The 13601-nt window shown below is 43.6% G+C and overlaps 1 protein-coding gene across 1 annotated transcript in view; it reads left to right on the top strand.

Annotated features, from left to right (window-relative positions):
* Nucleotides 1-12623, top strand: part of DPP4 (dipeptidyl peptidase 4) — an 81058-nt gene extending 68435 nt beyond the window's left edge. The window contains exons 24-26 of the mRNA XM_045575326.1: nucleotides 9600-9672; nucleotides 9937-10010; nucleotides 11621-12623. Of these exons, the coding sequence (XP_045431282.1) occupies nucleotides 9600-9672; nucleotides 9937-10010; nucleotides 11621-11722 (249 nt within the window). The 3' untranslated portion in view covers nucleotides 11723-12623. The remainder of the gene's footprint in view (nucleotides 1-9599; nucleotides 9673-9936; nucleotides 10011-11620) is intronic.
* The last annotated feature ends 978 nt before the right edge of the window (nucleotides 12624-13601 follow it).

Consider the following 13601-nt stretch of genomic DNA (forward strand, 5'->3'; position numbering starts at 1 on the left):
GTAGATGAGGAGTAAGTAGTACAGTTGGGCGATACCCTGAAAAGCCCTTGAACCCTAATTGCTCAATAACACCCAACAGGCTGGTTGCCTGATGGGCTACAGCACTTGAAATATGGGGCTGTCAGTGATCGTGGCAGCCCCATGTGCTAGTGTGGATGTTGCCAGAAAACCAGAGCCACACTGAGGTAGATGGAAGTGTTAGCCTAAGAACTAGGGACCCTTCTAGCTATGGCTCATCCAAAATGTTCCTGATTCTGTCACGCTGGTCAAAAACCCTGAAACTCCAGATGACAAGGCAAATCATCTGATGTTTACATTCTCCAAAGGAAATTCAAAACTCTTCCTAGGACAGTTAATTAAAAAGAAAGAAAGGGGGAAAATAATAATAATTTAAGAGAACGATTTGTGCTACAACTCTCAAGATATGAGTTTATGAGTTTCATATTGATACATTTCTCTGAGCATTATTTGTACATTTTAATAAAATGTTTTTACTACGGATTCAATGCCATTTGATCAAAACACAATAAAACTCAAAATTTCTAGTTTTGCAACACAAGCATAGACAGTGTAGTCCTAACTCTTATTGTCAGCATTATTTAACAAGGCTGGTGGAAGAGAGGTAGGGAGGGGTGTGTGTGTGTGTGTGTGTGTGTGTGTGTGTGTGTGTGTGTTTGTGCTTCAATGTGTTTTTCAACCTATAAAGTGAGATGCACAAATCAGGCCAGCCTCATTTCTGCTAATTGTCCCACATGATGCTTTGGACTCTTTCTCCTCCACATCCAGTAAGCTTCTTCAGACACTCGTTACCTTCTTTATAACCATACTAGAGGCCCAATGCATGAAATTCGTGCAAGGGGCTTGGCCCCCATCATCATGGCAGCTGCCTGTGCCTTGGCCCTCAAAGCCCCAGCTTTGTCTGGAAGGTCATCCAGAAGGACGTCTGGTCTAATTAGCATATCACACTTTTATTATATAGGATCGTTGCTGTCACATGACTATCTTCCCTTGTAAAACAACAGGCCAATTGATCTCTCCTTAGCTGTCTTCTACCTTATACCCCACAAAGCTTTGAGATTAACCCCTACCCACAACACTTCAATGACCCATTTTACCTGGACTGTCCACTGTTCTCAGAATATTTGGGGGCCTTTGTCCTCTTTTCCCTCTGTGTGTAATGTCATCTCCTTTTCATCTCCATCTATTGGGAGACTTGTGCTGCTCTCCTGTAGGAGTAGCATCCTCTTTGGAATGCCATGGCGTCTTCCTCAGATCTCTTTCAGACCCAACTTCACTGTCTTGGACTCAAGATTGGATTGCACTCCCATTTCCCCTCTGCAGTATTCTTAGCTATTTAAGTCTTTACTCAACCTTGTAGTATTTGTTGGGTCACCCAGTATGAAGTATAAACCTTGAAACTTTTCCCTATTTAATATTAAAACTCTTCAAAGGGAATCACTGTTATAAAAATCTGTCTCCACCACTTCTCTCATTTTACAGCTGGAATTTTCTTGTCAGTGACCTGACCAGGATGCTTGCATTTGAAAAGCACCCCTCTTGTAGTACACCATATTTGCTGGGTAGCCCAAGGCCTTTCTCAGATTGCCCAATGTACTAAAAAATTCCTGAAACGTTGAAGGTGTACTGCCCAGGATCCTAACTCTGATTCTAGAAGCTGGTGGGTGATGAATCAAACATTCCTTTTAAAATTACATATTGAAAAAAAGTCTTTGAACCTAGAAGCAAGTACATAGTCAAGTCCAAATCCTGAATCTAAGCAAGTTCATGGCACCTGGCCTACTTCCCCAGGTGATCATCTGCCAACAGGGTGTTTCCTCTTTAACCAGTCCTCCCCTTATTGGATAATTAGGTTTAATCTGCCATTTTATCTTTTTTTAGACCTTCCCAGGGGCTCCTCGTTCTCACAGTGGTCCCCCTCTTTCTCAGCCCACCCCTCACTGCCATGGCCACTTTCATCTCTCCCCTTAGGTGCTCGGCTGCATGAGGTAGTCATGTAAACAGAAGTCACTTCCCACTGCCAATAGCAACGCACGCACACTGGGTGCACAGAGTCACTCCTTCGATTCACTGCACAGATGGCACCCGAGGACTGTTTAATCTTTCCACCGCCAGGAGTCGGGTTTTCTTGGCACAGAATTCACTGCTGGCAATGGACACATTAAAACTGCCAGTACCAGGGAGCTAAAGGTTCCCAATGTGTTACTCGGAGGAATTATTTGGGCGGCGATCGTTAAGGTGGGCTGGAGAAAGTGAGGTGAATGTATTCACAGAATTCTTTCCACCCTGGCTTATTGCTTCCTCTGCGTGTGGAGAACTGAATCCAAAGGGCCTATTTTTGGTGCACAGCAGGCTTTAGAATAAAGCTGCCCTCCTTTGTTTTTTAAATGAGCCTGTGCTTTTGTCTCTGGCAAGAATATATTCAAAGATTCTATTTTCCTCCAAGGCCCCAGCTGCCCCTCTGGACCCCATCTTCTTTTACTTTTCTTTCCCAGGTGGTTTATATTTACTCTCCCCCCCCCCCCCCCCCCCCATTTATCCTCCCACTCTCTTTAAAAAGACAAAGAAGGTAATTTCTTAGAAGCCTTCACTGCCCTGTTCACTTCCTGGGTCAGAAGGACAGATTTTGAAAGTGATTCCCATTAACTCTGGCCAATGACTCCCTTGAGGAAGGGAGGGGAAGGGAGGTGGCCAAGAAGTTATCCCCATCCTTCTATCCAGGATAGAAGCGCCCAGAGTGTCTGTAAAAGCAAGACCCTGATCTTTGTCCGTGTCTTCAGCTCATAAATCATCAGGGCAGTGGCCAGCACTATAGCCTCTGGAAGAGAATACAGATTTTAATAAAACTCAAATGAGAAAAAGGGATTCATTATTAGGTCATTGGTGACCCATATTTGGAAGAATTTAGAGAAACCCAGATCACCAAGAGAGGCACCTTTGTGAAATGAAGGTTCTATCGATATTTAGCATTTGGGGAAGACACTTGGGGGAACCATGTACAAATGCCAGTGGCACAGCCAGGGATGCCCGGAGCAATTATTTAGCTTGCGCATTGGTGAAAGCTGGTCTATGATGCATCCACTAAGGCGTGTGCCTCTGAGGCTGCATCCTGAGAGAGTACCTTTCCTAGTCTCACAAAACTGTGTTGCAAGGAGGGGACCCTGGAAGTAAGGCTTGAACCTAGTGCAGTGACAAAGGCAGGGACACCGTCAGACTCCTTTGGTATACATAAGCACTTTTAAAGGATACCTGGAACTCAAAGAAGAAGGAAAATGTTTATCTGAAAACCCCAATGAGATGGTCCCAGAAGCTCTAAGTCAGCAGCCAAAATGTAGGGGTGACACACACAGCTAAAGTGTTGACCTGTACACATTTTTTTCTGCACTGAGTTTCAGTCCTCAAACAGACTTGAGCACAGGAATCAGATAGCCAATGGGACAACCCTCACTCCCAGTAGCAATAATAATGGACAACTGTGGCCACACTTTGAGGAATGGGTTTCTGACTCACCTTGCCAAATAGTCTCTTTTATGGGTATTATAGGTATTTTAGTTAAATCTATAAAAATGTTAACTTGCGGTAGACTTTCGCTCACCTATTTAAGGTGGCTGGTGTTTTAACTGTTCAGGTGTCCTGGTGAAACAAAACATGCCCACAAAATTTTGGGAGATAAATAAAAGAGAGTAGGTAGTAAAGCATGAAGTGCATAATATGTATGAAAAAGACTAGTGGTTTCCAAATTGTGACTGTGGAGTCCCAAGCATCCTGTACCTTCCAAAGATGTAGGGAGGGGAAGGGAAGTAGCCAAGAAAGGGAAGGGAAGGGAGGTGAAGGGAAGGGGCCAAGAAGTTAGGGTTTCACCTTCCTACCACTCTTCTCAACCAGCGGGATCCATTTTCATTTATTTCTTTCATTTATTAAGTGCTTGCTTTTATGACCAAACATTATTCTAAGCTCTTTACATGAACTGTTAGGCTTAATTTTCCTTCAAATTCTCTAAGATAAGTGCTCCAAATTTGTCTTGATTTTACGGACACAGAAACTGAGACACAAAATGTTATATAACATACAGATAGTGAGCGTGTCGGGAAGGGAGAGGGCAGTTATCTGAGGCCAATCTAGGAAGGCTGAGGAGGATAGAGAGGAGGAGCATGGGTGTTCTCCCTGGGCCGCATACAGGGATGGGGCAGGGAGGCATGGTAGACACAGGAATAGCAGATGGAGCTGGTGTTGGGGTTTGGAGGCAGGTCCCATGAACTGAGGAATAACACCAAAGGAGGACCGAGGGAGGAGCAGGCCACCTGGGGACAAAGCAGGCAGAACATAAAACTGGGGAGGGAATGGATTTATGAATACATAAGAGAAGAGTATAAGTTCAAGGGCAAGGGAAATGAGACCCAAGTCCTGAGACTGGTTGCCAGGAGAGAGGGCAGCCTGGAACACACAGAAGGGACTGATTTAACTTGTAGAGGAGATTTATTTTGCATTTTGCTCAAAATTTGATAGGCTTTTGGCAAGTGCATGAAACAGTCATAGATTTGGCAGTCTTCTGCTAGCAGATTTGAAATGTTCAATCCTTAAGAACTGCTGCATCGTTAGGTTATGCAAAACAGGGTGCAATTTTGTAAATATGCCATCTTGTACTGATTTGACATTTGTTCTATTATCCCAGAATATGCCAAAGGGAGAGAGACCTTCAGATTTAAGCCAAACCTTAACTTGTTTGTTGAGTGCTGATAAAATGTTGACTGCTGTGTGATCTTTAAAGGAGCCAGTGTTGCTTGCTGAGGCCTGAGGTAGAGCCTCCTGTCGGGCTGACGGGAGCTCTTTCCTTGGCATCTCATGGGGACAGTTGTTGGAGAGATGTAAACAAGTAAAACATCTGATATCGTGGGTTGAATTGATTTTTTTTTTCTTAAATATTTTCAGTAGCCTCTGTTCTCTGTGGCATTGATGGTGCTTCCCCAAATAGCATCCTTTGATATTATTTATAAGGCTTTGTTTCAAGGGGGGGAGAAAGCATAAAGAAGTCGGTACACTCACGCTTAGCGTGTCACTGGTGTACTGGGCTGTCCTTGAGACCAGTGTCTGTGGAAGGTTCTGGAAACGGGACAAGTTGTCTGGCTATGATGAGAAGGGACGCGAGACTGTGATGCTAAAGGGAAGGGGCTTTGGAATTAGCCCTGTACTCCAAGTCCAGTTCTTACTGGCAGTATGCGCGTTGGGAGGCCACATCAGCTCTCTGAACCTCAGTTTCCTCATCTGGACAATGGGGATAATCAGACCTACCCACAGGGCTATCGCAGGGATTCACTGAGATCCCTGTGCCCGTGCCACGGAGTGAGCTTTGAAAACCGGGCAGCTGCCACCATTGTCCTCAGGAAGCCGATAGTCCTTCTGGCTCCTGGATGGCACAGGGGGTAGCTTAAAACTTGTTAGACCTTCTGTTTCTCACAGTGCTTCCCCGCTCTCATCAGCTCTCTCTTTTATTTCAAAAATACAAAGATTTATTTGTTGGAAGGTAACTGAGGAACCAGCATGATCCAACTAGCAGCTACAGATGGTTCTCCTTGGGGCTTGAAGGAAAAGCTCCCTGCAGAGATGCTGTGGCGGCGGCACTGCCACTGGACCAATCCTTCCCACTTTGCCTCGCCAGACTGTCGCTGGCAGCGGGGCTTTCCGGAAGTTTCTAGCCTCAGGAGGGTGCCAACTGCACCACCATTGCATCCTTGCCCATTTATCACTCCTAGCTTCCTTTTTAGTAGTTGGTGATAGACTGTTCGGCTTCTAACTTAGTCATCCATTTCCTTTTTTTAATTTTTTTTTTTTCAATTTCAGTTTCCATCAACAGGCAAATGGGGATTATCCAAACGGGATGGATGAAAATAGCACCATTAAAGTTGTCTCTAATTGCTAATCAGACCGGAAATGGATGCTTTCTCTCCTTGGCTTTGGGTGTTGACGTTCACAGGCAAAGGGCACTGTCCTGTGTCTTTCTCGATGGGGAAACCAGGATGCGCTGTCTGGTGGGGAGTGAGGCCAGGTGACCCTGCGACATGTTTTAGGGGAGAAAGGATGTTCTCGGCAGCCCCAGAGCCTGAGGGGGAGTGTGCCTCTGGCGGCCGGATTCCCCGCCCCGAGAGGAGGGGAAGCGTGCTTTGGCAGCCGCACGCTCATCCTGCAGTTGCAGGGGCGGCTTTTGTTGGATTTTTTTTCCCTCTCGCTGCATTAAAGTATTTGTCTTTCTCTCTTTGTAGTGTAATATTGTTAATGTAAAACAATTTGCATCATGACACTTTTATCACAGTTTTCGTCTTTTCCTCAGTATGTTGCATTTCTCACCATGTCTAGTTCATCACAGCTACAGTGTGTACATCACAACATTTATCTTAGGCTCGGGGTTTCACTTGTTTATAAAAATTGTCTTCTTTCAGCCTGTATTCACTCCCTTTAAGAAAAAAAAAAAAAAAAAAAAAAAAAAAAGGCAAGCCAGAAACTGTTTTGGTCCAAACTCCAGTAGTTATCACATGCCTTGCTAACTGTCCTGCGTATTTATATGTCTCTTAAGCATGACTCTATGTTTCGGTGGCATTTCTCGGTTTTATGGCAGGGAGGCTGTGGGAGCAGCTTTTGCTGTTCAGGCTGCCAAGCAGGAAAGGACGGGGAGGTGAGGTGAGCTGACGCAGATGTCTGTTTGGGTCAGGTCTAGGGGTGAATGTTGACGTCTTCTGTGAGCAGAGAGCTAGATTTCACGTGGGCAGGAGCAAGGGGAGGACACAGCAGTGCAGTCTGCGAAGGCTGAGAGGAGAGCCAGCAGAAAGGGTCACCCAGAAGGACTCGAAAGGGCCTGGGGTTATTAATGCTCACTGTCAGGGTTCAAGCCCCAGCCTCTCTGTCTCCAGCTTAGACTCCCCCACTGTCCTGTAGGGAGACTGAATTTGACCCTTATCCTCTGTCTCACTGGCACCGTCAGAAAACATGCCTCACAAATCTCGCAGGGCTGTGTGGACCAAGATCTCTCCCAATTAACTCAGTCTCGGGAAGCCTGGGGACCCAGGAGCCAAAGGGTCCCGTTGTATCTGTGTGCTAAGTTCCGAGACGGCTCATTAACAGCTTATTCCCGCTGCTCCATTGCCGGCAGACCAGATCACGAACATAGGAGGTGGAAAGGGTTTTGCCGCCAGACTTCGTGTCCAGCTCTGTCACTTCCCACAGATGGAACCAGGTGGAAATTACTCACTTCTGTCTCCACGTGGGAAGCAGGATCTCATGGGAATGAGAGCACTGCTCTTAGAAATCTGTTAGGGTGCTTAGCACAGCGACTGACAGAGTGAACACTCAATAAATGCTCGCTACTATTATTCGTGGCACAGCGACTGACAGAGTGAACACTCAATAAATGCTCGCTACTATTATTCATGGCACGGGGTATGGGTTAAAAGTGGGCAGGATTCCACCACCCCAGCTATTTCTACTTGCCTCTGCAAAACTAGGACAACTTATAGCGAATAGTACAATGTCGATGCTTCAGTGTCCCTCAGCTATTCATTTGATTACCACTTAGCACTGTCCTAGATGCTAATTCTATGGTGATGCACAATATAGACAGATCCTTTTTCTCCTGAGTCTTACTGTTTCCGAAACAGTAAGGCGTCTTCAAACTACGGCCCGCGGGCCACATGCGGCCCGCAGAGGAGTCTGATCCGGCCCGCCAGGTTTTTTGGGCAGTGAGCGCAGCCGAGGTGTTACAGTAGGAATTAGTAGTTCATATAGTCCGGCCCTCCAGCTCTCTGAGGGACCGTGATCTGGCCCCCACTTTAAAAAGTTTGAGGACCCCTGTGGGATATATCACAAATAAGTATTGATTGACTGGATGAAAAAAAAATGAATGAATAGATGGAAGAGTAAATGGGATAATGTTGGGATCAATGGATTCATAATCATGGATAAATATATCTGGAACATCTCACCAGATAAAACACTTCTTTAAAAGTGAAGTAAAATAAAAGTGTGATGTTTAATGAGTCCTAGGTGTTGATTCCTAAAGCTCATGGCAAACCTCTCAACTTGGGTCTGAAGTGTAATACGGTCAGGACACGTGGGAACCAGCCTGCACAGGAGTGGGCGGGCATCTGCTCTCAGCTTTTTGGGGCAGTGTGCCCTTGGGAGCCTCAGTCCACTGAAGCATGTTGGTTAGCTCTGTCCTGAAAGCTGCAGATGGAATGTCTTCCCTGTGTTACAGCATGCTCACATCCGCATCAGCAATGTAATCTAAAAACAGGGGTGTGGGGTGGAGAAAGCCACGTCTCTAGGTTCCTATTTCGGTAAGGGAGGAAGAGGAGCTGTTCTCATTCCCACTTTGTGGAAAGCCAGGCTCAGAGCCCAGCCTGTCTCCAGTGCACAGCTCACTGACGTTGAACCCAGACTGGACACAAGCCCTCTGACCTTGGTCCCATCCAGCTTCCTGCCAGACAATTGGGGTCCCCATAAAAAAAAAAAAAAAAAAAAAAAAAAAAAAAAAGAGTGAGGCTGCTGCTGGTGGTAGCTACAAAGATATCTGTAAAATACAAACCTTGGCTCTTGCAAAGTTGAGTTTGGTTCACCAGGATGCTGTAGGACTAGCTGCTGGTTTAAACCCTCCCAACGACAACAGAAGCAGACTCCTCCAGCGCACCCCCTCCCGAAGGCACTAGAATGTCGGTGTGCCATCTTTACCTTCAACCCAACTTTGTACACTTCCAGGAATTAAGATCAGACCACCAGTTCCGTGCTTTCAAAGGCTTTTTCGTCCAAGACGTCACCCTCCTTCTGAAAGTCCTACTTGAGGCCACAAAGCAGCCTTCAAAAGCCTGACCTCCCGATTTTGGGTCCTACTTCCCTGGCTGATTTGGGAACAACTTGATCCAATAGCAGCATTTTCCCCAAAACAGAATGAAGCAGACACCAACCTACTGATTCCCTCGGGCCGTTCTTGATCTTTTTCACCCGCTTTCCCTCCCATATGTCGCGTTTGCCTAGGTTTTAAACATCTGCTCCAAAAGAGGTATATGCTTGCTTCTCCTTCAGAGCCTAGCAATGTGGACCAAAGTTCATGTGACATATTGCAGAGTATGTTTAGTTGCAAATGCTATGTACAGGCTCTTTGAAACGTAGCATGTATGGCACCATGTGACACATGGTTGCCATAGCAATACACTTTTTGGCTGAACTACAGCATAAGCCCATGGAACATACATTGCTAATATGAGACTCTGCCCTGTGCTAATGCATAGGACACAACCAATATGGGGTCTGGAGCTCCAGGGGTTTTGCATGCAGCCGGAGTGGCAGGTACCCTCCTCCTACACGAGCAAGGAAGATGGGGCATCCTGCCTCTCCAGTGCTGTCTCCCAGGCTCAGGGCATGCTATGCATCCTGCCATGCATGGAGACAGCATTTGCTTGAATATCGGTTTGCTATATTTTGTATCAAAGAGGGCCCCAGCTGAAAACATTTTATTTTGTAAACTGAACTGAAAAATCAGTTGATGGCAGATCTCTTTTTGAATAATGACACTCTTTCCCCCTCCCCCCCAATTCCAGAATTCAACAGTCATGAGCAGAGCTGAAAATTTTAAACAAGTCGAGTACCTCCTTATTCATGGAACAGCAGATGGTGAGTTTCAGTTAATTAGACTTTTTAGTATCACAGACAGGTTTGCAATTTCACTACTGACAAAACAAAAGCATGAGGGGCAAGACTGTTACATCTACTTCAATAAAACAGTGTTGCTTTCCACAACTCACTTGTCTTGGGCTAAATGGGACGCTGAGTCCTGGAACTTCCAACGGTCCCTTTCTTTTTGTGCCTTTCCTACCCTTTCCGGGTCAGAACACTGGAGCTGCTGTTAGTGACTGTGTCTCCTTTCTCTGCCCGCAGATAACGTTCATTTTCAGCAATCAGCTCAGATCACCAAAGCCCTGGTGGATGCCGGCGTGGATTTCCAGGCGATGGTATAGCAACACCTGGTGCAAGGGGAGGGGACTTGCTGATGGGGTCTGGTTTCACCACTTTGGGGTTCTGTGCCTCACAGAGGTCTCGGGAGACAGGAACGGGATTAGAAGGGTTGTGGTTCCCATAGGAAGTGGGAGAAGGGATGCCCTTGAACCATAGACAGAGTCATGGCCAATGATATTGGGGAGTTGGGAGTTGAGAAGCACAACATCCCCTGTGCTTGTCCAACACTGCTCTCCTGTTGGCGTGATTGTTCAGTCTCCTCCTATTTTGATTCAGAAGTAATCACTTGCTCAGTAAATGTGAGGCAGGGTAATTCTGACGTAAAACCAGCATGATAATAGCTCAATTCAAATATGAAACTCCATCTCTGTCCGGTGTATTACTAGCTTCTCTAACAGCGGAGTATTAATCATCAGCACTCTTCAGGTTTTGCAATTGGCATGTTGTCTTTTGTTGAACAACCACAGGCAATAAACAATTAGGATTGTTTTTATAAAGTCAGAAATGGCTAGAGCAGTTGTCGCCTATACTGTATAGTAGGAGGTTTCTGGGTATTAAGTGAAATTCATTTTCTGCACCTGACCTTTTCTGATTAAGAAAAGATATGTATATAAATACACATACATATGTGTGTATGTATGTATGTTGCACTAACTATTCTTACATGTAAAATGCTTTATTGTCTGTATTAGCTGGAAAAGCCTGCTTTTGCTCACTCTCTTGTAACACACACACACTTTGCTGTATGCTCAGTTCAAATGGTGCCCATTGTATAGGAGTGAGATAGTCATTTATACTCAAAACACGTGGTAAATATCCTTTGGGACAAATTCTTATAAGAGGTTGAGGTTTATTTTTTCATATTCAAAGAAAAGACATACTTTAATTAAGCAACTTTTAGAAGTTAATTTATGTCTCCATGAGATACGTTTGCCTGGCAATGATGTCTCAGTTGCTTAATGCAGCATGAGTTGATAAATTTTTGCTTCAGGTCAACTCTTTCTAGATAAATGTCAGACATATAGATAAAAACTCTAGTGCAAAATCGAAGTGTTTCCAAATAACACATTTGACTCTTGACTTCACTTATGGCATACTTAAGTAGATATTTCTAGTTCCTTACTGACACATATTAGGGAAAATTACCTTTAAAAAAAAACTCATTTATTTTAATACAGTTTATCTTACTACAGTGTAGGAGAAATTTGACACTTGCTAACACTTAATTAAAACTAGTGAGCATAATGGGATAAACATTTCATCCTGTGCTTGATATGGTTCTAAGTGTCCTTTGACTCAAATTAGAAAATGGATTTGAATATTTTTATTAGAATATACACATCCTTAAAGCACTCTGCAGTAAAGCCACATTCACAGTGAGTTCTCTCAGCACCTTCTGTAGGACAGAACAATATGGCCTGGGAAAGCCTGGGGAAGGGGGAAGTGGATTAGACACCTCACTGGTGCCGTTTCAGTTCACACGCTCATTTGGGAATTAAAACATCCTGTTTTGTTCTGCGTATGCTCATGACAGATCATTTGAATTGATTGCGGGAGAAAAGACAACCGACTGTCTAATTCTGACCTTTTTCTTTTGTCTCTCTAGTGGTATACTGACGAAGACCATGGAATCGCTTCCAACACAGCACACCAACATATATATACCCACATGACTCACTTCCTAAAGCAATGCTTCTCTTTACCGTAGCACCTCAAAGCAGCATGCCATGTAAAGCTTATTAAAGCCATTTTGTTTGTATTATGTTCAAACTGCACTATCAAGATGATCTTAAAAAAAAAAAAAAAAGATTCTCAAATCAAGAAAATATAAGGTTAATTTTGTCCCCAAATTTCTGATATAGAACCCCAAGTGGAAACTTATGCAGCAGATTATTACCTTACAGAAATTTGAAATATTCAGTCTGGTTTTGTTTATGATTTAAAATCGTTTTCACATCCGTTGCTGAAACAACTACGACCTGTTTTTGTGGGAGCTTTGCATAGGTTTCCTGGGAAGCATTTTATTTTTCTCCAACGGGACTAGTCCAAACCTTGTGCTCTTCTTTAAAGGGACGGCAAGATGTGGGCAGTGATGTCACAGAAACGGGGGAAGAGGGGAACAGGGAGAGAGGCTAGCCCAGCGTAGCCAGGAACCCAAGTCCCAGCACGCTGACCCGACCAGGCTGCTGTCGGCCCCTCTCAGAGAAGAGCTTTCTCAGGCAGAGTGGCACCGTTTTCTGAGAAAGACTGTGGAAACTGCCTCAGGAAACCATCTATGCTAAGCCCGCACTTCTGAGTAAAACCACAGCAGGTGAACAGACTCCAAAGAAGTGAGAGGGGAACTGCCAACGAGGCAAGGCCCCCAGGAGCCAGCTGTGGCTATAGGTGCTACAGAAACACAGCAGGGGGGATGGCATCGCATTGTAAATGTGCTTTGAAAAACATTGATACTTCCTCCTGAAAGAGGCAGCTTGGAACTGAGATGTGAACACCAGCTTGCCCTATTAAAAGATGAAAATATTTGTATCATAAATCCTAACTTGAAGGAGTCCTCGCACCAATTTCTCTTATTTCTTTGAGCATCTTAATTAAAAGAATATTTTTACTTCCTTGGACTTGTTTTTAAAAAATAAACTATAAATGATGTATTATTATCCCTGTTCTACATACTGTAGAATTTCTCCTGTTCATTTAATGCGCCTTCATTGTTTTATTTTATTTTTTTTAGAGGTAATGAGTTTTGTGTCTTGAATCAGACAGAAATCACTTTGGCATATGGACACATTTATCCAGAAAGGCTCTTGTTTATTTTGCTTGTTATTCCAGACAGCCTTGTAAACATGAGGAGTTCAGTTCTTGTTAAAAAATAGATACATTTGCCTGGCCTGCATGCCTCAGTGGTTGAGCATCGACCTATGAACCAGGAGGTCACGGTTCAATTCCCAGGAGGATTCAGGCAGGAAGCAGTCATTCAATGATTCTCTCCCATAATTGATATTTCTAGCTCTCTCCCTCCCTGAAATTAATAAAATATATTTTTTAAAAATTGATATGTAGAAATGTATTAAGCAGTTCATAAGATTTTCATGCAATACATATATCAATTATTAATATGTAATATATATATATATATATATATATATATATATATATATATATATATAAAACTTTTGAAAACATTAACTGAAAAAATTTTGGTTATTTATGTAATTTATAATTTTATACCAGGGTAACTACGATGAGGTTCATATTATAAGAACAAGTAATTTTAACATTATCATCTTGGTAGCTCTGATGGCTTAGTAGAATAAAAAAACACAAGTTAATCATTTAAGATTTTGACTGTTTTTGGATCATATCACTACCATATATTAGTGAAAGCATAGACTTCAGATGCTGACTTTAGCCTAGCAAAGTAATGCCTAGTTAACTAAGGAAACATGACTTTTTGCTCAGTTATTTGCAAAATGGACACATTTTTTTTAAATTTGATTTTAGAAACTTAAACTTAGCTTCAGACCATTTGCTGGAAAAAGTTATTTCAGACAGTGAGCTATAGCATAAATATCTTAAAATGGAAGAAATGG

Source organism: Pipistrellus kuhlii, unplaced genomic scaffold (genome assembly GCF_014108245.1).
Source record: "Pipistrellus kuhlii isolate mPipKuh1 unplaced genomic scaffold, mPipKuh1.p scaffold_m20_p_7, whole genome shotgun sequence".
In the NCBI taxonomy this organism is placed as follows: domain Eukaryota; kingdom Metazoa; phylum Chordata; class Mammalia; order Chiroptera; family Vespertilionidae; genus Pipistrellus; species Pipistrellus kuhlii.